Genomic DNA, 25,505 nt, shown 5'->3' on the forward strand with positions numbered 1-25,505 from the left:
TTTTGTAATATCATCAGCCACGATTTGTCAAGTTTGTATGTGTGCTCACACGAGAGATAGGGGATATAATCAGAGCTTCGGCATGTCATGCTCTCGTTATCTGCCTGACCTTTGCTCTGTCATCGTGAACTACAGGAATTATGTAAAAAGTCAAACAGCAAACATTTAGCAGTGTTAACGGTGCCAGTCGTTTGAAACGGTACAGTGCACGTGGTCTCTCCAGTGTCTTCTAGAAGTGACAAGATTCCATGTCATCAATCTAATAGGTCATGTGATGTTTTGACAATGATACACGCCATTTGAGATGAAGGATATTGAGGTATACCATTTAAACTTTTTAATTTGTATTGTTCTCTCATTGGTGTAATGTGGATCTTAATCGTGTCATCATTTGTGTTTTTAAGCATCACAAGTCAAATTCTATGCACAAAATTACTGCGATCAATAAAGCGTGAACTGAAAATCCCATTGGGACCGGTAAGATTTTGCTGTGCATGTTCTATCATGCAAATTCTGTAGCGAGTTTCATTTTGTCCTCTGTAGATACTCCATGTCCAATTCCTCTCTCAACTGATAGGTAATATACATCCATACTACATACTTTCTTCCCAGCATCACAAAGTAAAATTCTTTGAATGTGCAGGGTCAGTCAGGGATCAGTAAAACTTGAGTTTACATTGAGTATTACTGAAGTCAACAGTGCAATCGGATAAGGCTAAATAAAGTACCATGAATATGGTAAGTACATTTAAGCCACTAGCTGTATCAAATGGGGGATTCTTTTATATGCACTGGAAATTGAGGTAGCAAATGCCAGCTCCCTTTAAGACATTTAGCAGTGACATCTGAAGGCCTAGTATGAGGGGAGGGAATATGAAGCATGGAACACGCTTGTGGCCTTCAAAACATCTTCATGCAGTTCATGTGGAGTGCAACAATACACATTCATTTCGTGAGATGCAGTGACTAAAACAATCGACAGGGTGCGATGCAAAAAAAAATTTTTTTAATGCAGTAATTTGACTACAAGGAGAGCGCCAACAAAATTAAAGAATGCTTTTATACATGTGAATGGATAACATACAAGGACTCCAAAGCGAATACACAAATAAATAAAAATTTGCATTTAAACGATCAGTCCCTGTTCCCCTTCAGATTAATTTACAGCAATACTGGATTTCACCCACAGTTCATTTTGAAACGGTGAGTGAAAGATTTAGAAGCATCTTAAACCACTAGAACAATTAGTGATGCTAAATATGCCTTCAAGAAGTCCATTTCCCACAAGTCAATGCAGCCTCGCCTTAGGTACAGACCTGCTGTATAAAAAAAAATAAAAGATTATGTGCTTAACTTTATCCTAAACACAAGAGTTCCATGGTGCTTCTAGATCAATATGAAGGGATTGTGTGTTGATTGATAGCTATTTAACACTACACAATAGCTCTTTATATGGATAACTTATTTGGGTTGAAGGGATCATGGTCAGACGCTGATTAGCTGGGGGAAAAGTTCATTCACATCAACCCAGAAGCTCTCTGAGCACAGGGGAGAAGACATGTTACTGAAAGGGGAAGGGGATCGCTCGCATCCAGAGTCCCTGTAGACATCCGCCAAGTAGGCCTCATTATCCAGGCCACCGAGTGCTGGGGAAGAGGCTGCTGAGAGAAAGTCTACCACTCTGCTGTGGTTGTCACAGTCAGGGATGACCACTTCCTCCGGCTCGTCCTTGACACAAACTGTTTCCGCCTCAACCTCCACCTCGGTAGCAGGGAAGGATGCTGCATCCTCAATCTTGACCTCCACAACGCTCTCCATGTTGTCATCCTGCCTGTCGTGCACCAACTCCACTGGCTTCGTATAGATGTGGTCAAAGAGGATCAGTTCATTAAGGGCCTCCAGCTTAACTGGTGCGGCCCCCAGAGCTGTAGGTGGGGTGGAAGATATTGGGTCCCCCCCTCCGACCAGCAGCACCTGCGGCTCCTGGCACTCCGACTCACAAGACTTGAGGAACAGCTCGGGGTCAAGGATGTCCAGAATGCCCAGTAGCAAATCAGACTGTTAGGGAAAGGAGAAAAGACGATAAATGGATTAGCCCACTAACCCATGACCTGGCCCCCATCCGCCCCCCCCCTTGTTTAAGATCCGGGGGGTCGAGATGTTGATCCGTTAACGTCATTATGAAGCTTTGGGCCTTGAAGCTTCAGACTTATTTTAGTAGTGCTTATCTGATTTCTGTTAAAAAAAAAACAATGTTTTGTTTAACCTTACCTCATTGTCTGTAGAGTCAGGACTGTCTGTATCCATTGGGAAGTCTTCAGGTTTAGAAACTGCTGGGCCTGCACCTTCTGCGGAGGCACACGTAGCCTGAGTGCTGCGGACTCAGAAGACCCGATCCCCAAACCTGTGTCGTTCCCACCAGACAACAGTACCTGAACCAGAGTAAAAAAAAAAAGGGTTAGAAAATGCCAGAAAAAAGGGGCCCGACCCAAACCCCACCCCCACCACACAAGCACGCGTTTTACAAGAATTCCTTTACCTTCTCTTTCGACTCAAGGGTATCCAACCCCAGTCTCTGTCTCAGTTCTTCATTCTCTGTCATTAGGCCGCTGTTTTTCCCCCGTAGAGTCCTGTTTTCAACATGAAGTTTCTGGTTCTGTAAGGGGTGAGGGGGAAAACAGACATTTATATTTTTAAAACCATTTTGAGGCAATTGATGCATGGCTTCCAATGTTTACGGCAAGGACGTTTTTAGGAAGGGGAGGGGGTGTACCTCCAGCTCCAACTCTAAAACTTGTTGCTCAAGCTCCCCCATTTTGGCCTTTTTTCTGTCTCTGGCCGTCTGAGCTGCAACTCTGTTCTTGAGTTTCCTGAAGGAAGAAGGGGTGGGGTAGGAGAGAAAGTGCAATTTGAAGCATTTTTTCTCCCAAGATGCTGACTAAGCTGAAGACAAGATTGGAGTCATGGCATTGCGCAATCACCGGCCATATTTTTGCCACGCAGGCAGACCAGGATATCATGTCCTGCTCCATATATGTGAAACGGGGTGGGCCCACTCAGTCATATCAATGTAATGAGAGTTTGACAAGCCTGTTCAAAGGCCAAATCTGATGCAAATCTAACTTCAGACATCTTGAGAACTTCTGCTAATCCTGGGTTATTATTTTTTTCAGCCAGCACATTGTAATCGCATTGCAATATGTGTCAGTTCTCTCGCCTCCAGTGATTTTAACGACATATTGCTTCTCTATTGTTTCATCGAGGGGTCGATCTATTTTGGGTGTTTTCTCATTACTAACCACAGACGGTTAAGATATAAATGTTTTTATCAAACTGACCTGCGGAGTGCTTTCTCTTCTGGACTCAAATGCGTCAGCCTTTGTCTTTTACGCAAGGGCGGAGTGGCGGACGAGTTGGAGTCGGAGTCCGACGACGCCGGGTTGGCAACCTGCGGCAGGACGACAGAGATAGGCCGACTGAAGCCGCCCTGCGCCGCGTCGGCGGAGCCGCTCTGTTTGCCCGATATCAGAAGCACTTTGTGGGTGCCCCCTGTCCCCGCTGTTACCACGACCATGTTGTAAATCCTACACAAGATTTTAGAAATATCGGGGTATCCGTACGTTTAAAAACAAAACAAAAAAAAACAAAAAAACTCAGAATTAGGAAATCCCTGGTCTCTCGATCCCCCCGTCCTAATGACGTGCGCGTCGTGTCTTGTGGTCGTTTTCAACTGTCGTGGTGACATCTGATAGGCTAGCGTGGGTTATGACGTCATGCCGTCGCATCCTCTTGATTGGTCGGTAGGCCGATTTCGTTTGCGTGTGCAGTTTCTCCCTGCCTGTGCGGAGAAATAATCCCTTGTTCCTTGTAGGTGTAATTTCCCAGCGAATCAGTGGTATTTTCCTCTGTTTTTGTTTTTGTTTCCCGTCAGCAAATTGCAGTGTTGCATTCTGTAGAGATTAGATTTGTCTGTTTGCATTAATTCACGAATTCTTTTCTACTGTGTCCCTGAACATTATTAATGACGACTTGACAAGTAAGTAAACTTCACACATTTGTACAAGTTGACGCAGTGTTTACCGGTCGTGGCTCTCGCCTTATCACAGTGGTCGGCCACTGTTTTTAAAACATCCCTTACAAGGAGTTGCATCAGATTTCAACACAACCCTGTGTTCAGTGCACATCAACACAGTTTAATTAAGCCTTTGTGAAATAATATTAATAGAAAACCCAGTTCTCAAAATAATAATAATAATACCAGAGTGGCAATGAAAAAACAGATTTGCTCTATGATGTTTTATTCATATTGATTTTTACTTTAATGTTTCTGGTATTTGGACTGTTAAAACGATTATTTTGTTCAGTTCACTTTTGGACAAAAAATGTAGTTAAACTTACTAACTACTACTAATTAAACTAATGCGTTGTTACTGGAAATTATTTGTCTTGCTCCTTCCTTGTCCTGTCTCTTGAAGGAATTTCATCAAACAAACAGGCTGTACCTCTCTGTTACCTTTCCTTGAACAGTTTTATTTCTCTCTTGCTGTTTCCTGTACAGGGTTGTTGAGACACAGCGATGACAGTATTTTGAGGAAGCCAACTACTAGTTATGGATTATGAGGAACAATGAATTATTGTTTTTTCTGTACCCTGAAAGTTTCCAGCTGTTACTTGTCAAATGTGCTCAGGGCATCTCTAGGCCGTTTTGTATTTTGTATGTTTGCTTACCGACTGGTGGGATAGGCTCCAGCATCCCCGCGACCCTGAGAGCAGGATTAAGTGGTTCAGATAATGGATGGATGGATAAATGCAGACAATAAAATGTCCCAGGCACCTTTGTGTATAAAGTGAGTGTTCTTGTATGTGATGTTGTGCCAGCACCTGCAATCATCCTCTGGTTAAAATGGAGGCGTCTCTTCACAGCTGGAATTATTCTAGCCGACACCTGTGGAAAACAGGCACAGCAAGCAAATTCACATTCAGGCCGCCATCACGCCATATTTCCTGAGGTACCGGTTTGTTATCAAACACAGGGGCGTTGACATTACTGCAGAGCTACAGGTTGTAGTCTCTACGCTCCAGTCTGTCACCAGCAGTTGCTGGTAGAGGAGCCAAAGCAAACAGCTTTCTGAAACATAAGTTTGCCTTTATCCATATCCATATCTGGGAAAACTAAATAGCTCGTGAGCAAATTCATCATTCAGAGGAAGGGAAAGTGACAAAACTTTAAAGGGGCCTGTCTGTTTCTGACCTATGACCTTGTTTGTTTTATATGAGCAATATAATGACAAAAAGAAAGAAAGCAAGCCAAGTCAGTTGGTTCCACGTGTCATTTCACTGCCTCTGGGTGAAAGACTTGTTTGGTTATTTTTTACTTTGGATGTCGGTCGGAGGTTGTGGTGGTGGGGGGGGGGGTCCCATCACGGGTAAGAAATTAGTTTCACATTTGCCTTACACTTAAGCAGCCTCCTATATTTGCAAACCCCGAAAAATGACTAAAGTTAAAATTACAGGGTGCTGGGTGGAAGGTGGTGGCTGATGTAAGCAGGGGTTAAGTACACGAGAGGGCTCAATTCCCCGTGGCCTCCAGATGAATTTATCTTAGTTTATATTGTGTTTGAGTCTCATCACTTTTTGTATACACAGGATCTGCTCTGCATACAGTTTATATTGTGTTTGAGTCTCATCACATTGTATACACAAGATCTGCTCTGCATACAGCCAGTAGGTGTTTGCTTTGGGTGTAAATGTTGTGATGGAATCATTGATGCACACTGTAGGGTGGAAGAAGAAAATCTGGGCAGCCTTGGCCTAAAGGTTAGAGAAGTGGGCTTGTGACTAGAAGGTCACCGATTCGATTCCTGGAGCAGCAGGAAAATGTGGGTGGGAGGAGCGAATGAATGGCACTCTCCCCTCCCTCAATACCCATGGCTGATGTCCCCTTGAGCAAGGCACTTAACCTCCAACCAACCAACTGCTCCAGCGGAACTGCTCAGTGGCCACCGGTGAAGACTGTGGTTGTACTGGGCAGCTCCCAGCTGTGAACGTGTGGAACAGTGTGAATGTGCAGGGCATTGCTGAAGAAGAGCACACATGCTTAGCGTACTACCATGGATACATAAAGGTTGGATTACGCTTTTGAAAAGAGTTCTAAGTACTTAATAAAAATCTCCCAAATAAAGACTACATTTTGAATGATGTACCAATGCACTGTAAGTACAAAATGCACTGTACAATGTAGATGTTTAGACTTCTTGGTTACATCACAGTAAATAAATTATGCATTAGGAAGATTTAAATGTTGAATTGAGAAAGTACACACTGAAGTTCCAATACACTATATTAAGGGGTTTGCGAAATAAAATGTTTCCTCAGATACTCTTTACTTTTAATTTTGATGTCAGTTTTAACATGAGTATTTGTCAGCTTAAGTAAGTCACAATATAGATTTGTCATGTTTCAGCAATCAGCCAGCAAATAACTTTGCTGCCCATGTGAAACCTCTGAAGTCAGAATACGCGAGCAGCCATACTGTGCCCTGGTTCTGCTGCATGACGGATGCTAAGCAGGTGTGGGTTTGGCTGGAGTGAGGGGAGGAGTTTCGATGGTGTCTGGCTGGGAGAGCTGACATTGGATCAGCAGAGGGAGCCTGGTCTGTTGCGTCCGGTGGGCCCAAGGACCCCGGCCCCTGCCTGGAGCTGCGCCCAAAGAAGAAACAGAGGGCGGTCTGACAGGGCGCGGAAGCAGGGCAGGCTAAGCTAACTGGTAGCCCATGCAGACCGGCAGTTGCAGCTCTGACAGTCCTCCTGGCTGGCATTCGTTCCCTTGGACAGTGATTTTTTTTTTGTTTAGTTTGGATATATGTGTTAGTTTGGATACGTATATGTTCTTGTAGTTCTTGTAGTTTCTGGATATGTATTCTGTCCTCATTTCACGCCCGTTCGCTCAACTAGACAGACAGCTAACAGCTAACACATCTAATGAACTTCAGAGGCAAGATGTAGTTTTCAGGCTTTTACTTGTCTTCAGTTCAGCAATGGAGTATTATTCTTTTTTCTATAAAAAAGCAAAGCCTTCCCAAGGCATGAACGCTTTCAAGAGGAAATTTAAAAGATTTCCTAGAGAACAGCGTTATCACACAACTTCTGTCAATCAGCTTCCAGAATTAGAATGAACTTTGACCGTTAAAAAGTGAATACAGCTTTTCAAAATAAGAGCCACGTATTTACAAAATCATTTCCATTTTAAAGGAAGCCGCAAGATGGCGCAAAATCACCACAAATAACACTAAATTACCACAAAAATAAGAATGCCATGACACTCCCTGCCTGGTATTGTGAGATACCACTATTAATTGAACTAATGATGCATTAACGTCACCACAAACACAGTTATGCAACAGTCAGTCTTTAGGTGACATGAGGAGCACCGTCTCGGACACAGGTCTCAGATAAGTCTTGATGGCTCCATCTTCGGAAACCTTCACCTCGATCTTTCTGATCTTCCCATCTTCATCACAGTAGGCGCTGAGTTTGTGTAGAGCACTGTGTTTAGGAACATCTTTTCCACTTGCTATGCAGGTAAGTTCATCTTCAAAGGCCTCTCACTGCACACATTTGATGATGACGACCTCTGCTTTCGTCAGCTCTTCGACTGTGCGCGGCTGTTTGCAGTGATGCCATGAACTGCAAGTCTGGTCTTGGTCTTTGCTTTTAAAAGACTCAGCGATGTGAATGAGCAAGCTTATGGCCCTTATCAGCTTCTTCCACGAAGAAAAGCGCTCAAAACGCTGAGATCCGAGCTGAGAGTCATAAGTGCACAGGTGAGTGACAAGTGCTCATATTTCAGTGTTTGTATCAGGGTCAACAAGGTCATATGCTTCAGCTTCTGATTTCTGCTGGCTTGTAACAAAAAGCCAGGTCCTATGAGCCAGGCGCTGTCACTCAATATAGCTGTAGGCACAGAGTGTGTGCCTATGTCGGCTGGGTTACAGTTTGTGGAGACGTAGTGCCACTGCGTTGGTTCTGAAGCTCTTCAGGTACACTGCACTCTGTTACTAACATATACATAGAACCTCCTTGTCTGGTTGCTTATGTATCCTAAGACTACGCGGCTATCAGTGTAGAATTCAGTAGCATCAAGAAGTCCAGTTCGCTGGTGATGAACTCTGCAATCTCTACAGCTAAAACAGCAGCACCCAGTTCTAATCTCGGAACTGTAAGAGCAAACTGTGGAGCTAATTTGGCCTTTCCTAGTACAAACCCTACATGAGGCTTCTCTTCTGCGTCAATGACTTTGAGGTAGGTGACTGCTGCAATGGCTTTGCCTGGGACGTCTGAGAACACATGTAGCTCTTTCTGGTGGCTGTTGAAATTGTAGCAGCAGCATATGGTCTCAGAATGTGTAGCTGTTTGAGATCACTGAGAGAGCTTCTCCATGCATTCCACTCTGCTTCCCTTTCTACGAATAGTGGCGAGTCCCAATCTAAGGCCTTGCTTGAGAGCTCCCTGAGCAACATCTTTCCCTGGATGGTTACTGGTGCAGCAAATCCTAATGGGTCAAAAAGTCCATTGATGGTGGCTAGGACACCTCTTCGTGTGTAGGGCTTTGCTGAGTCAGCAACTTGAAAGGTGAAAGTGTCTTTCATTAGGTCCCACCTAAGACCGAGGCTTCGCTGTATGGGTGTTGCTTCAGCATCCAGGTTTACATCTTTAAGCCCATTGACATGGTCATTGACAGGAAATGCTTCCATGACCTCAATGCTGTTAGATGCAACTTTGTGAAGACGAAGGTTGCATGTGGCGAGCATCTTCTGCGTCCGCTTCAGCAGATCGATGACTTCATTAGCTGTGGGCCTTGACAAGAGTCCGTCGTCAACATAGAACTCCCTCTCAACAAAGCGTTGTGCATCTAACCCGAATTCTTCTTCACCATGAGCTGCAGCATGACGAAGACCATATATAGCAACTGAAGGGGACGGGCTGTTGCCAAACACATGAACTTTCATGCGGTACTCACAGATATGATTAGCAGGATCATTGTGCTCATGCCACAGGAAGCGGAGAAAATCTCGATGGTCTTCTCTCACGACAAGGCTGTGAATCATCTGTTCTATGTCCACAGTTACTGCTATGACTTCACGCCTGAACCACAGCAGGATTCCTACCAAGCTGTTATTTAGGTTTGGTCCAGACATGAGGACATCGTTGAGGGAGACACCATGACACTTTGCACTTGAATCAAAAACCACTCTGATCTGGCCTGGCTTCTGCGGATGGTAAACACCAAAGAAGGGTAAATACCAACATTAAATTCCCTTTTGGAGTGGAGGGGCAGGCTCAGCATGGTCATAATCAAAGAAGTTTTGCATGAAGGTGACAAACTGGTTCATCATCTCAGGCCTTCTCTCCAGTGTGCGCTGAAGTGTGAGGGCCTGGTCCCAATTGTGAGGGAGGCGCTGGCGGGGTGTTCTGAAAGGGAGTGGCACACCCAGCTGTTGCCATTGTCCATGTACATCTCTCTGTTCATGACATCCAGGAAAAGTCTGTCTTCAACAGAGAGCCCTATTTTGTTGTCATCCTTGGATGTATTAAAGACGGTTTCCTCTAATGTGCATTCATAGGGTGTAAGCATTTCAGGGACGGGGGAAAGTCTGTGCTCAGACTTGGACCCATACTTCTCTATGACGCGAACTTTGTTTTGGCGTGGGCTGAAGAAGGAAGGGCGTTTGTTTTCAAGGATGTTGGTGCGGTAAGTATGAACAGCTGCAGGCTTGTGAGTGTCCCCTAAGCAGACGTTGCCTATGATAGCCCATCCCAAGTCTAATCTCTGTGTGTATGGGGCATCGTGTAGATCGTTCCGTTGCTCTCTCACCTTGTGAACTCTAAGTAGGTCTCGACCCAGGAGGAGGAGGATCTTAGCTTTAGGATCGAGAGGTAGGATAGAGTGTGCTATTGGCTTGAGGTGAGGGTGATGTAGTGCCGCCTCAGGAGTTGGTATTTCAGCTCTGTCACTTGAAATGTTGTTGCACTCGATCAGCGTAGGCAGTGTGACTGTCGTAGCTGCATCTAGTGATTCTACCACAAAGCCTATAGCCCTTCTCCCGGTCATCTCTGTTGTTCCAGCACACGTTCGGAGTATAAATGGTGAGTCAGTCCCCTTGATGCTGTACATGTCAAAGAAGTCAGACCTGGCAAGAGACCGGTTACTTTGGTCGTCAAGCACAGCACATGCTATTGTCACTCTTTCTGAGTGTGCTTTAGGGAAGACCTTCACTAAGCAGATCTTGGAGCAGGACCTTGTGCTCTGACCCTCTCCACAGACTTCAGTGCAGTTTGACAAGACAGCAGGCTGAGGTGTTGTTTCTGTTCCCTCCCCGCCATGCCCAGGAAGTGGAGACGGCAGCAGTCCAGGATGAAGAGCAGAGATGTGGTTCTCACTTTCACACTCTCTACACTTGATGGCTGCGTCGCAGTTCTTGGCCACGTGGCTGGTTGAGAAGCAGCATCTAAAACAAACACCATTGTCCTTAAGAAAGGCCTTACGCTCCTCAATAGGTTTGCTGCGGAACCCTCTGCAGCGCTTGAGGGGATGCGGCTTCTTGTGGAGAGGGCACTGTCTCTCATCGTCACCTGCTTTATAGCTAAAACTTTCCTGCTTTTCCTTCTCCTGTGGTATATCAGTCTTGTGAGCAGAAACTAGGCTTTTGTATGGTCTCTTTACAGACGCATCTGATTTGAGGTGATCTGTGCTACCTGTTGTCAGCCTGAAACCTGAGCCGTTGCATGCTGGTGCTTCTTTGCAGGTGAAATTGCAGAAGAGTGAGAACGGAAGGAAGGTCACGCCATGGTCAGCTTTGTACTCAATACCCTGACAGAGCCACCGTTCTTGGATATTGTGCGGTAACTTGTCAACTACTGGGGCAATACCACGTGCAGTGTTGAGACAGCTTAGGCCAGGGAGGCGACCCTCTAATTTAGCAGCTTCTACCTCTTGCGGGAGATCGCCAAGCTCTCTCAGCTTCACAGGATCTTTGCCACTGACCTTTGGAAAGTTCATGAGCCTGTCAAAGAGTGATTTCTCAATTATATCTGGAGCCCCAAAGCATTCTTCTAAACGCTGCCAGGCTTTGCTTAATCCAGCAGGAGGATGACTAACATGCACTGCTCTTATTCTCCTTACATGTTTTGCAGATTCCTGCCCCAGCCACTTAATTAGGAGGTCCAGCTCTTCACTGGCGCTGAGCTGCAATCCATCAGTCGCATTAAGGAAAGAAGATTTCCATGCCCAGTAGTTTTCGGGGCAGTCATAAAACTTTGTGAGACCAGAGGTGATAAGATCTCTGCATGCCAAGTGTCTTGCTACATCACTAATCTCAGCTGTGCCATCTAGTGGCTGTTGTAGAATAGCTCATTTGGATGAGCACTGAGCTGCGTTGGCTGAGAAGGGTGCCGGAGAAGGGTGATAAAGAGGGTATTTGACCTTTGAGGCGACGCTGGCCTAGAAGTGCTCTCATTCCTCATGTTGGAGACACAAGTACCTGCATGAATGGTGAAGCGTTGTCTGGGTCGAGTCCCAGGTCTCATTACGTGAACAATAGGCTCTATGGGCTGTGAATAAGGGTTGAAGCTCTCAGCTGGTGGCAGTTGCTGGTGTTCAACATACTGGTGCGTTCTTTCAGTGGCCTCTTCAATAACTGAGTGTCTATCACCTTTTTAAAATTCTTCTGCTGCCGCCTCGAGCACACTAGCCTCAGTAATGGCTGCTGCCACCTCCTTTTCATGCGTCAGTGTGTTCAATCTTGCTTCTATGTGGGCTTTTTCAATCATGATTTCTGATTCCATTTTAGCAAAGTTAGCCAGTGTGTGAGCTGCTTCAACTTTAGCGTGAGCTGCAGCAGCTCTGCTAGCTGTTGATCCACTGGATGTTATAGGGGCGACTGACCTGGTTTCAACAGTAGACCACTGTGTTTCTTCAGAGCCCTGCTTTACTTCCATCATTCAGTGCTGCTGTGAGCCTAGCGTGAGCAGTGGTGAAGATGATGAGAAGCATTGGGACTGAAGACCACTCTTCTTGGGTAGTTCTGCCCGCCTTGAGGTTGCTTTTTTACTGTTCTGTTCTAATTTCACGCCCGTTCGCTCAACTATAGACAGACAGCTAACAGCTAACACATCCAATGAACTTCAGACGCAAGATGTAGTTTTCAGGCTTTTACTTGGCTTCAGTTCAGCAATAGAGTATTGTTCTTTTTTCTATAAATAAGCAAAGCCTTCCCAAGGCATGGACGCTTTCAAGAGCGTTAATAGGAAATTTAAAAGATTTCCTAGAGAACAGTGTAATCACAAAACTTCTGTCAATCAGCTTCCGGAATTAGAATGAACTTTGACTGTATTTCAAAGTAAGAGCCACGTATTTACGAAATCGTTTATATTTTAAGGGAAGCCGCTAGATGGCGCAAAATCACCACAGATAACACTAAATTACCACTAAAATAAGAATGCCGTGACAATACGTGTTTTTTGTCTTTGTGTTGCACTGCTGTGGGCTTGGGGAAATTACATTTTGTTTCATTTCATGTACGCAAGTATATGAAATAAAATGGCAAAGTGTTCCTGATTCCTAATTCCATGGCACTTATCACAAAGAGTAGGGGGTTCCCCATTGCCCTGGCAAAATTCCCAACCTGGCTCTCTCCATCCGGCCACATTACATTACAGTCATTTAGCCGACGCTTTTATCCAAAGCGACTTACAATAAGTGCATTTAATGTAGGAAATGAGGAGAACTACTAGTCATCAGAGGTCATAAGTGCATCTAAACAAGCATCTAAGAGCAAAACCAGTGCTAAAGTAAAAGCACAAGAAAGATTTCTTTTTTAAATGAGTGAATACAATAAGTGCTAAGAACAAGTAACAGGGTAGTAGTTCTTGAAGAGGTGAGTTTTCAACCTGCGCCGAAAGATGGGCAGCGACTCCGCTGTCCTGGCATTAGTGGGGAGTTCATTCCACCACTGTGGGGCCAGGACAGAAAAGAGCCGTGGCCAGGTCGATCGGCAGCAGGGGCCTCTGAGCGACGGGGCAACCAGGCGTCCCAAGGCAGCAGAGCAAAGTGGTCAGGTGGGGGTGTAGGGCTTGACCATGGTCTGGAGATAGGAAGGAGCTGTTCGTTTCACTGTCCTGTAGGCTAGCAACAGAGTCTTAAACTGGATGCGAGCAGCTACTGGGAGCCAGTGTGGGGACATGAGAAGGGGAGTTGTGTGGGAGAACTTAGGGCGGTTGAACACCAGACGAGCTGCAGCTTTCTGAACAAGCTGCAGAGGTCTGATGGCGCCAGCAAGGAGGGAGTAGCAATAGTCCAGCCGGGAGATGGCCAGAGCCTGGATGAGCACCTGTGCCGTCTCGTTGGTGAGGAATGGGCAAATCCTCCTGATGTTATAGAGAAATCTGCAGGAGCGAGCAACCGATGCAACATTTGCAGAAACCGATGCAACATTTGCAGGTCTCGGTGCGGGCAACCTTTCCCCGGGAGGAACATCAGCTCTGTCTTGTCCAGATTGAGCTTCAGGTGGTGTGTCGCCATCCACTCCGAGATGTCAGTCAAGCACGCAGCAATGCGTGTCTCTACTTTTGTGTCAGAGGGAGCAAAGGACAAGATCAGCTGGGTGTCATCGGCATAACAATGGTAAGACAAGTCATGCGAGCGAATAACAAAACCCAGGGATGTCGTATACGGGGAGAAAAGGAGAGGACCCAGAACCGAACCCTGTGGAACGTCTGTAGTCAGTCTGTGAGGCTCTGACACAGATCACCTCCATGTCACCTGGTAGGAGCATCCCGTCAGGTAGGATGGAAACATTGAGAGTGCAGAGCCTGTCACACCCAGCCCCTCGAGGGTAGAGAGGAGGATCTGGTGGTTCACTGTGTCGGCCACCTGATCATCCCCCCATGGAATTCACTCAATGATTCCTCCCTCTCCGCCTCAAGCTGATGTGTGGTGAGCGTTCTGGTGCAAAATGGCTGCCTTGCATCACACAGGCGGGTGCTACACATTGATGGTGGTTGAAGTGAGTTACCCCCCTCAATGTGAAGCACTTCGGGTGTCTAGATAAAGTGCTATATAAATGTAATCCATTATTATTATTGTTATTAATATTTAAGACGTGCCAATTCAACATATGAAAGTCCCATTCATATAAAGAACAGAGCTTTTCTCATCTGTCCTCAGAGACAGCTTTGAAAGTCTAGACATGGTGGCAATATCCTTGAAATCAAGTTTTCGTCCAACACCTGTAGACATCGTAGACCGAAGTTAAGGTTTAAATGCCAGTTCTCCTTGTTGACACTATGAGCTTGTTTATACCAGGCATTAACATGCGTCTTGGGTGATCCGAGCACATGTGGACAGTTCTAAGAACAGGTGTGAATGCACCCAATGCGTCCTCAATGCGTGTTGAGGTCCGGTCGTTCAGGCCACATTCAGAGGTAGAGACTGGCATTTAGTACCCACAGTACTACAATACATTCACTATAAGACTTAAGATTTATAAGACTTACCTATATAACAACTCATTTAATCTATCCATCCATCCATTCATTATCGGAACCGCTTATCCTGCTCTCAGGGTCGTGGGGATGCTGGAGCCTATCTCAGCAGTCATAGGGTGGCAGGCGGGGAGACACCTTGAGAGCAGGATAAGCTGGTCCCCGGGTGCTGCACGGCGGCTGCCCACTGCTCTTAGCTACACAACTAGGATGGGTTAAATGCAGAGTATAATTTCCCCACGAGGATCAATAAAGTGTCTCAAAATTTAAAAAAAATTGTTCCGTGAATTTACTTGAATTGTCACTGTCTCGACACTGATGCAGTGATAGAATCCTGGCCCTCAACCCCCACCCCAAGACATCAATGTTTATTTCTAGAAAATGTTTCTAACAAATGTAAGTGTATCGAGACAAGTTAGAATTGTGTCACTCTTGGTATATATTTTTAACCTGCTTTAAGCAAACCAAGATTTTCAAGATGGAAAATAAACAGAGTTAGTGAGTCATTATGGTTAATAGTTAGTCCTGCAGCTGAGGGGCCAAATCATTGGTTACAGATCCTGGAATCAGTTAATCTGATTTAGAGAGTGGCACTCGGTGGTACTACTAAGTACACCCCACCCTGTTTGCTAGACTTAGTTCAGCTAGCACGTACACACACAAAGAAAACACACACACACCCACGCACACACAAACACAGACAAATGGGGACCCTCCCTGGCTCTTAGGGCTAGAGAGCCTGTGATTAAGGGGGACGGAGCACAAATACCACTCCCTAAAGTGGATCAGAGTGCAGAGAAGGAACCGAGGGTGTGTATCCAATTCCCAGACACTTATGTCTTCCAGATGGTAATACAGATGTGATGCAACGCCCGACACCAGTTTTCTGCATTAACGTTGCATGTAATGAAATGAATGAAAGCTACTTTATTCGACATTGTATTCTTACAGTGAGTTGTATTCTTATTCTTATTATTTTGTATTCTTATCATTGGCTTAAATGCAGAGAATGTGTTCTCTGCACTTAAGGCATCCTTACTGTGTAGGAGGAGTGGACAGCTGCAGTGCCCGGGGACCAACGCCAGTTCCAGGCAGGAGTATTAACCCCAAAATCCATGTCTTTTTGATGTACTAATGTACTAATGCTATTTGATTGATAGTACTTTGTCAAATGTGAGAAGGGTTCAAACCACAAGTCTGTTTAATCTTGCATTGGTGTTGGCCTTAAATCTAAACAGGGGTGTGAAACTGAGTAATATTTAGTACTGTTTGTACAATTTACTCGGTCTCAGTTTACGGGAGAAACCCGGTTTAGCTTCATGGCGCAAGAAAACTGCCAGCCTCCCATTTTGTGCAGTTTTGCACACTGCTGTCTTTCCCCTGCCCAATACTGCTCATTTTCCCGTTTTTAAAATGCAATTACAATACTGCCAGGGTATTTCTGTTTTAACTGTTCTGCAGTGTCTGATGAGTAAGTCTTCAGTCATGGGGGATGAATAAAAGCAAATATATTCATAGCAGTAACATTTTAAAAAATGTGTGTGTGTTTGGAGAGTGGTTCATCTTGTAAAATCTAGAAGAAAATCTCTGATTGATAGGTTATTCTGTGGGATGGGGATGAGCCTGGTGTTTACACATCAGGAATCAGGAATCAGGAACACTTTATTTGTCATTTCATTTCATGTACAACACAAAGACAAAAACACATCCAAAAACTACAAGAACACACATATATATCCAAACTAACACATATATCCAAACTAAACTAAACAACAACAAAAAATCACTGTCCAAGGGGCAAGGATGACTGTCGGAACTGCCGGTCTGCATAGGCTGCAGTTACCTTAGCCTGCCCCGCTTCCGTGTCCTGTCAGACCGCCCTTGGTGTTTCCTCCTCGGGCACAGCTCCAAGCAGGGGCCGTGGTCCCTGGGCCCACCGGACAAAGCAGACCAAGCTCTCCCAGCCGATCCCCTGCACTCCACACGACAACATCAAAAACACCACTGTCAACGCCAGGTGAGGCCGCCACCAGACCGCCCTCGGTGTTATCAGAACTGCCGGTCTGCATGTGCTAGCAGTTAGTTAAGCCTACCCTGCTTCCATGTCCTGTCAGACCGCCCTCGGTGTTACCTCCTCGGGCGCAGCTCCGGGCAAGGCCGTGGTCCCTGGGCCCACAGGATGCAGCAGACTAAGCTCTCCCAGCCGTCAAACGAAGAAAAAACTTAGACACAGACGTGGACAAAGACACTGCATGGATGGTACTGGGTGAGGCCTCCGCAAACGTGACCGCGCCGCCGTTTTCCCACACTGGAAGTGGAGTACTTTCTCTTTACTCCATATGTCTGAAGAACAGTCAATACAGTCCCGTACTGAAAGCCAACATAAACCCATTCAGATGGGTGTGGGACTCGTGTTTTAATTGCAGCCTTCTCGTGTATTTTTTAAGATTAATATTTGACATTTTATTCCAGTGGTGGGACCAAATCACTGTTCTCCAAGTCACAAGTAAGTCTGAAGTCTTGACACTCAAGTCCCAAATCAAATCCCGAATCCTAAACTTTGAGTTTCAAGTCTTAACAAGTCAATATGAGCTTGATCAAAATTAAAGCCATGCAACATTCTAACAACAGAGTAATATTTGATATCCTAATGCAACGACAAAGCATATAACAACCACGGATGTGTAGACTCGGTAGACCTTGGCTAACGGGTCGGACCATTTAGTTGACTGGTTAGCGCAGTCGCCCATGGTGAGGGCGACCCGGGTTCACGTCCCGGCTGCGGCGGTTCCCAGCTGCACCTGAATTCACTACATTGGTGTCAGAACTGGGATGGTGAGACCGTGAGGCCATCGGAAGCGCGTGCGCCCAGAGGTGTGAGGGAGCTGGTATGCCGAAGGGGACGCGCTTCCCGAAGGAGGGGGGTAGTGTAACTCGCTAGCCGGTTGGCTAATGGTTCGGACCCTTTAGTTGACTGGTTAGCGTAGTCGTCCGTGGTGTGGGCGACCCAGGTTTGCTTCCCGGCTGCCTCCTGAATTCGTTACATTGGTGTCACACTACCTCTCCTCCTTCGGGAAGCGCCACGGGCGACTACGTTAACCAGTCAACTCAAGGGTCCAACCCATTAGCCAACCAGCTAGCGAGTCTACTCGCTCATGAGCGTTACACTAGCGTTACGTCCTTCGGGAAGTGCGTCCCCACGCCTGAGCATACCAGCTCCCTCACGCCTCTGGGCGCACGCGCTTCCGATGACCTCACGGTCTCACCATCCCACTTCTGACATCAATGTAGCGAATTCAGGGGCAGCCGGGAACCGCCGCATCCGGGACGCGAACCCGGGGCGACTGCACTAACCAGTCAACTAAAGGGTCCGACCCGTTAGCCAAGGGCTAGTGAGTCTATTCATCCGTGGTCATTACCCATGCAAATCACAACTGCTTTTTAAAATGTGTATTTATTACAGAATGATTCAAAGTGGATCAGTAATTATGGAAACGAAGAGCTGATTGGCTGAACACTTTTTAAAAGCATTTTATCTTTGGGCTTGGACGAGGTATCAAGTCTTTCAAGTCAAAAGGCTCAAGTCCAAGTGAAGTCTTGAGTCATTGGTGTTGGACTTAAAGACAAAGTCGATTTGCGAGTCTTTTTCAATTTTATCAAGTCTCATCTCATCTCATCATCAGCCGCTTCTCCGGGGTTGCGTCACAGTGGCAGCAAGCTAAGTAGGACACTCCAGACGTCCCTCTCCCCAGCAATGCCCTCCAGCTCCTCCTGGGGGATCCCAAGGTGTTCCCAGGCCAGATTGGACATGTAGTCCCTCCAGCGCGTTCTGGGTCTACCCCGGGGTCTCCTCCCTGTTGGCCGTACCTGGTAAACCTCCAAAGGAAGATGCCAAGGAGGCATCCTAACCAGATGCCCAAACCATCTCAACTGGCTCCTTTCAATGCGAAGGAGCAGTGGCTCTACTCCAAGCTCCCTCCGGATGTCCGAGCTCCTCACCCTACAAATGAAGTCTTAAATAATCAAATTTATGACTTGAGTCTGACTTGAGTCCAAAAAAGGGGGAAGGGCCTGCTTGACACGTGCAAAACAGGTCAGGAGTCAGAGTCAGAATGCATCACATGGCAGTTTTCCATCATGAGCCATGGGTGTTAACTGGGCAATCCACAAGGACATCTTAAGGAGTCCATTGACTGAATCGAGGTTGAAGGAGCAAAATTTGCAGCTTAACAGGGATCCTGTAATGTAAGTGATTTCCATTGGAGCCTTTCTCCTCCCTTGGCTCAGCGGCTGTTGACACGTGTTGTTTTCGAGGGAAAGACCTGGTTACTACAGTGGAGGCTCAGCATGCAAGAGCTGCAGAGGGTAAACAGTGACAGCCATGTGTGTATGTGTGTGCATACCAGGGCAGATACCGGCATGACCGCTGGTGTTATGGAGCAGCACCAGGCTGGACAATAGGGGTGAGCAGGGTCACACCCTGGGACTGTGGCCAGCTGCAGGGGGCCACGGGGTTGGCGTGTTTGCTGATCTCCTCCCCATCACACATCTCAAACTCCACCCCCTCTGCACAAGTGTTTACTCGGTCTGGAGCCTTCCCACACCCTGACTCACTCCCGCTACCTCCCTCTCTGTACTTCTCTGCTCTTCTTCTTCCTCTCTCTCTCTCTTTCTCTCTCCCCCCCCCCCCCGTGTCTGTGTTGTTCTGCTTCTGCTTCTGTACCGTCATATCTCCGTTCTTTTTATAATACTATTTCCTCATGTACCATTCCCCATCCCTAATCTCTCGTCTTGCCTTTACCCCTTTCTTTGCTCTTGTCTGTTTTATCTCCTCATGTTTTCTGTACGTTAAAACATTCTCCTTACTGATTAACGCTTGTCTTGTTGTCAATGCCAAGTCATCTTTTAATTTCCCAGCCTTGTCAGGTCTGATGCAGCAGGGGTGTTAGAACTGACAGACCGCAGCAGGATGGGGAGGAAGAGGTTTGATCAACTCTATCCTGTATGAAGCTGGTTAGCAAGATGTAGAGACAAATCACTTAGCTCCTTTAGATAAGGTGCATGAGATCAGTTTCTCTCGCTCTCTCTCACTCTCTCTCTTTCTCTGTCTCTGTCTCTCTCTCTTGCTATCTCTCACTCTGTCGTTCTCTCTCTCTGTCTCTCTCAATTCAAATTCAATTCAATTTTCTATCTCTGTCTCTTTCTGCCTCTCTCTCTCTTTCTCTCTGTCTCCCTCTCTCTCTCTCGCTCTATCTCTCTCTTTCTGTCATTTCAAATTTCAAACTTGCTTCTATTAGCATGACAAATATGCATTTGTATTGCAAAGCATTTTCACATAAAGGACAATAAGAGTGCACGAATACACAACACATATACAGCAACACATGCAATAAAACAACTTACACAGCTACGTCATGGCAATAAGATCCTGTGTGAGTGGATGTGTGAATGTGTCAGTCTCTGCATGTGTGTGTGTGTGTGTGTGTGTGTGTGTGTGTTTGTGTGTGTGTGTGTGTGTGTGTGTGTGTGTGTGAGAGAGAGAGAGAGAGAGAGAGAGAGAGAGAGCGTGTTCACATAAAGGACAAGAACAGTGTACAATACTGCATTGGTGTCAGAAGTCTGTCTCTCACTCTGTCTCTCTCGCTGTCTTTCTGTCTCTCACGCTGTCTCTCTCTCGCTCTGTCTCTGTCTCTCTTTCTGTCTCTTGCTCTGTCTCTCTGTCTCTATCAATTCAATTCAATTGAAATGGCTTTATTGGCACGATGTAACAGCGTACGTATTGCCAAAGCAAGCGTCCAAACATTGAAAAAAAATAAAAAAAGCCAAACATCAGTTGGAAAACACCATTGAAAACAAACACAGCAGCAAAGAAACATAATACAAGACAAAAGAATATACCGTCATTGAATATAACAGCAACAACGTGTGTCAGGTGACTGTCCCTCACCGTGCCTCACTTTATGGCAGGCAGCAACATAGACTGCTGCTAACTCACACTCACTGTGCCTCACTTTATGGCAGGCAGCAACATAGACAGCTGCTAACTTACACTCACTGTGCCTCACTTTATGGCATGCAGCAACAGACTGATGCTAACTTACACTCACTGTGCCTCACTTTATGGCAGGCAGCAACAGACTGCTGCTAACCCACACTCACTGTGCCTCACTTTATGGCAAGCAGCAACATAGACTGCTGCTAACTTGTGGCCCTTTGGGTCTTCCCCTGGTAGGACTGGTAGTTTTTCTTCATCTGGTAGGTTAAGAAAACCTTTTGTAATTAGTTGGGATTGTTTGAAATGTGCTTCTCTAACATGTTTATACTGTCCACATGTGGTGAGGAAGTGTAGCTCTGTTTCAGGCTCACTGAGGGTGCAGTGATGATGGAGATGATGATGATGATGATGAAGGTGCAGTGACAGCACAGCCTTTGCTCTGCAGGGAGCAGGTTTTCCTGTGTCTCCCCTTTTCAATAGCAAGGCTGTCTTCACCCAGTCTGTACTTTGTCAAGGTTCTCTTTCGTTGTACATGAGTCACCATGCTCACATCATCTGCTATGGTGGACTGTCCATGTAGAGCCAGTCAGCACTGCACTACCATGCTCACATCATCTGCTGTGGTGGACTGTCCATGTAGAGCCAGTCAGCACTGCATTTTGTGCCGTGTTTCTGTTTATGTTTGCCAGTGTGCAATGTAGTTTTGTTTTAACTGTTTGGTAATGCAATTGGGTCTGATTGGTGATGTGTTGTGTTCCTGAGGTGTGATAATAGAGCAGGTTTGGGGGTCTCAGCCTCACACACAGACTCATTCATGTGACGAACACAAGCCGACTCCGCCCCCCTCCCGAAGACAGCGCTGCCAATTATTGCTGCTTCATCGAGTCCGGCCATAGTTGGATCTGACGAGACCGAGACGCGAACCCCGGTCCCCAGTGGGCAACTGCATCGACACAAAGCCGATGCTTAGACCACTACACCACCGCATATCCCGTTAACTTTTAAGCACAGGAGGTGCCAGTGAGTGTGCGGAGCGGAAGTGCGGGTGAGGGAGCGGAGCGGAGCGGAGGCGCGGGTGAGTGTGCGGAGTAGCAGCGTGTTGCTTCGGAGTGAGTGAGTTTCTAAAACGTGGACTTTTTTTGTCTGGTCCTTTTCACGTGCTTCTGTTGGTTGGTTTTTGTTTATTTTAGTTAGTTTTTTTCGGCGGTAGGTTTAAGCGGAGTTTTATTTTGGTAGCGGTGCTACCGGCCCAGCGGGGCAATATGGCCGCTGTGGGAGGTGGAGGAGCGGCGTTTGAGAAGTTGACACACCTGCACGCGATTAAAGCGGTTCCGGTGGTCACATGCTCGGTGGAGGAGCGCTGCCTCGCGGTAGGTGAGCATGTGGGATATGGAAGCGTCAAATCAGCACCCAGAATGAACAGTGCAGTAGTCATGTTTCTTGACAGTATTGATAAAGTCAACCAGGTGGTGGAAAGTGGTGTGGCGATTAGGGACATGTTGACTCCCGTTCTGCCGCTGGTTAACCCAGCCAAGAGAATCACCATCTCCAATGCTCCCCCATTCATGAGGAATGCAGCTTTTGAGAAGGAGCTTGCAAGATACGGACAGCTAGTGTCCCCGATAAAAATGGTCTCTTCCGGTTGTCAGTCTCCTCACTTGAGACACGTTGTGTCCCATAGGAGGCAAGGTTTCATTATTTTGAAAAATAATGCGGAGGATTTGGATCTGAAGCTGAAAATCAGGATTGACGAGTTTGACTATATTGTATTAGTTACATCCGGTATGATGAAATGTTTTGGCTGTGGGTCAGAGGGGCATTTAGTAAGGTCTTGTCCCGAAAGGAGTGAGGGTAGGTCTGAGCCTCGAGGGCCGCCATCGTCCCCCGATGCCGCATTTCCGGCTGGAGACGGCGCTGCCGAGTCGGCACAGGGCAGACAGGAGGCTGGGAAGCGAGGGGCGGGAGAAATAGACCAGGTGGTGACACAGGAAGAGACCGAGGCTGGGGAACATAAGGAAAATGGACGGACTGAGCAGGCAGGAGAAAGAGGTGTGCAGGTTGAGCAGGTTAAAAAAAGTTGATCACAATGAGACGGTAACAGAACTTGGGCAGGTCACAGCTGATGGCCAGGATGAGCAGGTAGGGGAGGTTGAACAGAATGAAACAGGAAATGAAAACAGTGAGAACAGGGATCATAGCAAATTGGCTGGGTGAGATATGAATTGTGGTCGGAGGACGCAAATACAGCAGACTGCTGTTAGAGTGACAGAGTCTGTACTTGAGGAAGAGGCAGAGATTATGTTGGATGATGAAATAAAATTTAAAAAATCCATTAAATGGAAGCCGACTGAGGGTAGACAGGAAAGTTTAAAAGCGAAGACTAAAACAAAGATCAAAAGACTACAGACCATAGGCCTCGTTAAAAAAATGTTTTTTTTAAAAGTAGGTTTTCAGTAGTCTTAAAATTGTCCAAAGATTCAGCATTGCGAATCTCTGCTGGGATAGAGTTCCAAAAGGTGGGGGCTGCCACACTAAAGGCTCAATCCCCAAAAGTCTGCAGGCTGGTGTGGGAGATGGAAAGCAGACCCCGAAGGTAAATCGTTTTTGACCACACACATCCAGAGACACATGCTGAGGCAGTATGTTGCTGCAGTCGTTACTTGTGGTTCTGGATTTTACTGTTGGTTTGTCATGGAAATACGTTCGAGTTTAATGGACACTAACAGTAAATGGACGGAGTGTTCAACTGGCAAGTTTGTCCCGGACTTTGATTCATCACACTCAGTAATTAGTGTGTCAATTACGCTATCTGTAGTGCAACACCTCAGTGGCTTATAACGTCGGCTTAGCCTGTACAACACAAGTCAAAAACCGTGTTTCGTTGGGAGTTTGAAGACGAGTTTCTGCATATTTGATTACGGCGGCGACGAGGGAGCCAGACGGGGGGGGCTGGGTGTTCGGAGCGCCTCGACAGCTGCGTCTCGTCTGCTTACCGTGAGTGGAGCAAGGTTGTGAAGGACGCTGTTGAGCTTACTGAGTGGACACTATCCCTCTTTGGGCCATCATCAACTGGGACTAGCGTAATCTGGGCATCACCATCCCTGGCGGCACTCCCCTTCATATCGTGAGTAGCTAGCCTCATCCCATCCGTGCTCTGCGCTATCCCTCTTACGTTTCCAACGTTATTAGTCCACCCGTCTCATGGAACCAACACTCTGCCCTCTTCTGTTTTTACTTATGTTACCCCCCCCCCTTATTACGACCACATAGAATACCCTGGTTTCCCTTTTTATTTCCTCCCCTGATTAGTTTCCCTCCTCCTCCCTTACACTACTCTCCTGATGAACTCCTGTCCCTCAACAAAAACTACCGGCTATCCTCTGTTGCATGCACCTACGCTCTGTCTGCTGGCATCCTCTGCTGCCGCCGTTATCTTCATCGCGGCCCCAGACACTCCCGTCATCTACATCCTTCCACTAACCCCGATACAATATCCCACATCCAAACCCTATGTTCCCACCGCCCCCCCCCTCCACTGCACCCCCCCGCACTGCTAACCTGGACTACCTCATACCTTCCAGCATGCCCCCACTACGTTGCCCTCTCATTCCATCAACCTTGCCCTCCTTAACACCTGATCACTAAATAACAAAGCCCTTATCCTACATGAAACAATCACTGATAATTCATTTGACTTTCTCCTGCTCACTGAAACCTGGCAACAACCTGGCGACTTTTTCTCCCTCAACGAAGCATCCCCCCCCCCCCGGTTTTGGCTACATCTGCAGACCCCGTCCCTCCCGTCGTGGAGGTGGTCTTGCTTTCTTATTCAATCAGAATTTCAGGACCACTGAGCTCTCACTCCCCACCATCTCATTATTTGAATTCCTCGCCTTTAAAACCTGCTCGGTGGCTGTCATTCTCATCTACCGGCCACCCACACCATATCCATCTTTCCTGTCTGACCTCTCTGAACCCCTCGCAATAGCCTCATCTCTCTCCTCACACCTACTACTGCTTGGTGATTTTAACATTGATTTACCCACCTGTAAGTTTGCATCAGAATTCATCACTCTATTGGACAATTTCAACCTCACCCAGCACGTCACTTTCCCCACCCATGTCAAAGGCCATATCCTTGTCCTGGTCTGCTCTGTCAATCTACCGATACGCAACATCCATCCATCTCCATTTCCTCTGTCGGACCATAATCTTATCCAGTTCACTATTCCACCCCCAACTCCTCGGCCACACCTCCTCAGAGAAATGACATTCCACAATAATAAATCTATTGACCCCCTCCAACCCTCCGATCTGCTCTCCCCCTGGAACCAGCCTCTACCTTACGTGATGATCTCACCAATCACCTCAATGCCACTCTGTCATCCTCCCTCAATACACTGGCCTCTCTCAAAACAAAAACAGTCTCCTTCAACACCTCTGCACCCTGGTTCACACCTGAGCTCCGCACATTTAAACAGACTGCCCACCAACTGGAACGACTCGCCAAGAAAACATCTCTCACTGTACATCAAGAAGCCCACAACCTCCACCTCTCTGCCTACAAAGATGCCCTCACCGCTGCAAAGTCTGCCTATTTTTCCATCATCATTAATGATTCCAACCGCAACCCCCGCACCCTCTTCTCCATTGTAAACAACCTCCTCAAGCCCCCGTGCCGATGCCCTCTCCAACTCTACTGCTGAACAATGCAACTCATTTCTCCAATTTTTTGCAGACAAAATTGCCGCAATCACAAATCACTGTCCCCTGCATCTGACTCAGCAGCACCTACTCCGGCCCCTCTTCTCCCCATTCATCTTGACCTCCCTACCCCTTCCCCTGATCACCGCCTCTCCCGGTTTGTTCCAATTGCCCCTACCACTATCTCCGAACTCATCAGCTCATCAAAATCCACAACCTGCTCCCTTGATCCCCTCCCCACCCCCCTACTGAAGAAATGCCTCCCT

General features: G+C 46.7%; 1 protein-coding gene and 1 long non-coding RNA gene across 2 annotated transcripts in view; both read right to left on the reverse strand.

The window, feature by feature from the left end:
• Nucleotides 1-984: 984 nt before the first annotated feature.
• xbp1 (X-box binding protein 1) lies at nt 985-3,717 on the reverse strand. The gene is given in 6 exon segments (XM_056280624.1): nt 985-2,058; nt 2,272-2,346; nt 2,349-2,432; nt 2,540-2,656; nt 2,774-2,870; nt 3,339-3,717. Coding segments are annotated over 6 exon segments (1,182 nt in total). The 5' UTR covers nt 3,575-3,717; the 3' UTR covers nt 985-1,485.
• A 183-nt stretch (nt 3,718-3,900) lies between these two features.
• The window catches only part of LOC130124477 (uncharacterized), a 72,491-nt gene continuing 50,886 nt past the window's right edge, over nt 3,901-25,505 (reverse strand). The window contains exon 3 of the long non-coding RNA XR_008811366.1: nt 3,901-3,969. This is a non-coding gene — a long non-coding RNA (uncharacterized LOC130124477). The remainder of the gene's footprint in view (nt 3,970-25,505) is intronic.

The sequence above is a fragment of the Lampris incognitus genome, chromosome 1 (genome assembly GCF_029633865.1).
Source record: "Lampris incognitus isolate fLamInc1 chromosome 1, fLamInc1.hap2, whole genome shotgun sequence".
Taxonomy (NCBI): Eukaryota; Metazoa; Chordata; class Actinopteri; order Lampriformes; family Lampridae; genus Lampris; species Lampris incognitus.